General features: G+C 39.3%; 1 protein-coding gene across 2 annotated transcripts in view; it reads left to right on the top strand.

Moving 5' to 3' along the window:
* The window catches only part of PDE6A (phosphodiesterase 6A, cGMP-specific, rod, alpha), a 92,416-nt gene that overhangs the window by 20,960 nt on the left and 70,302 nt on the right, over window positions 1–1,154 (top strand). For both annotated transcript variants that reach the window (XM_011931539.1, XM_011931538.1), the window contains one exon: window positions 763–837. In XM_011931539.1, the coding sequence (XP_011786929.1) occupies window positions 763–837 (75 nt within the window). The remainder of the gene's footprint in view (window positions 1–762; window positions 838–1,154) is intronic.

Here is a 1,154-nt window from a genome sequence, read left to right as displayed (position 1 = left end):
ACACACCTGTAATCCCAGCTACTTGGGAGGCTGAGCCAGGAGAATCGCTTGAACCCAGGAGGTGGAGGTTGCAGTGAGCTGAGATGGAGCCACTGCACTCCAGCCTGGGCAACAGAGTGAGATCCTGTCTCCAAAATAATAATAATAATAATAATAATAATTTGTTGTAAATGTATTCACAACATTTTCTATATGTAACTGAACATTAGGGTCACATGATATATTCTTTTTGGCCTCTCACGTTTTTCACTCATCAGTGTATCATCATCAGTGTATCATCTTTTCAATCAGTACACACACATCTGTAACATCATTATTAATAGATGTACCATAATTGATTTAATAAGTCTTATCTTGTTGGGCACTTAGATGGTCTCTAATTTTTCACCACTATAAATGATACTGCTTGGGACATTGTTTTAGCTAAACCTTTCAGCACGTATTAGTATGGTCTTAGGGTAAATTTCTTAGCCATAAAGACCCTACTTTCCCTCTCATGTCCAATAGCACTGATGGTGCCCCAGTTCAGCTCCCATGTTTTTGGCTGATGACTAGGCAGGCCCAGTTCATCAATATTTTGAAGGGCAAATGTGACTATTTTCCAACTGTAGTGAGTCTTACTGCCCTTCCAAGTTTAGGTTTCACTGAGTTCTTCTCACTTTCTAAATTTCAGTGTTAGCTGACTCATATAGGTGGGACTTCTTAATCTCCTTTCCTTGATCTCTTTTCAAAACATGTAATTATTGTTTTTTTCATTCCTAGGAATTTTTTGATGTGTGGCCGGTTCTGATGGGTGAAGTTCCACCTTACTCTGGTCCCAGGACTCCGGACGGAAGAGTACGTTCTCTCTGGCCTTTTCAGTATGATCTGATGTTTAATATATTTCCAATGCAAGACACAGTAAACCCTGTTGAAGAATTTTTTTTTAGCATATAGTTATTTGTCTTTGTGTTGGGCTGTCTCCCTTGAAGTTAGAATAATCCCTCATGCTCAATAGCAGACAGGTGCTAAAAGTAAAATAAAACAACAGAGAGAAAAAAAGTAAAAACAACAATAATTCCTCCTAGTTGTCATGCCCTAACATCCCTAACATGTGCAAAGTGGCCTTCCTTCCTTCCTTCCTTCCTTCCTTCCTTCCTTCCTTCCTTCCTTCC

This window comes from Colobus angolensis, unplaced genomic scaffold (assembly GCF_000951035.1).
Source record: "Colobus angolensis palliatus isolate OR3802 unplaced genomic scaffold, Cang.pa_1.0 Scaffold90, whole genome shotgun sequence".
NCBI lineage: Eukaryota > Metazoa > Chordata > Mammalia > Primates > Cercopithecidae > Colobus > Colobus angolensis.
The sequence above is the reverse complement of the archived record's forward strand: the minus strand, read 5'-3'. Positions and strand labels throughout refer to the sequence as shown.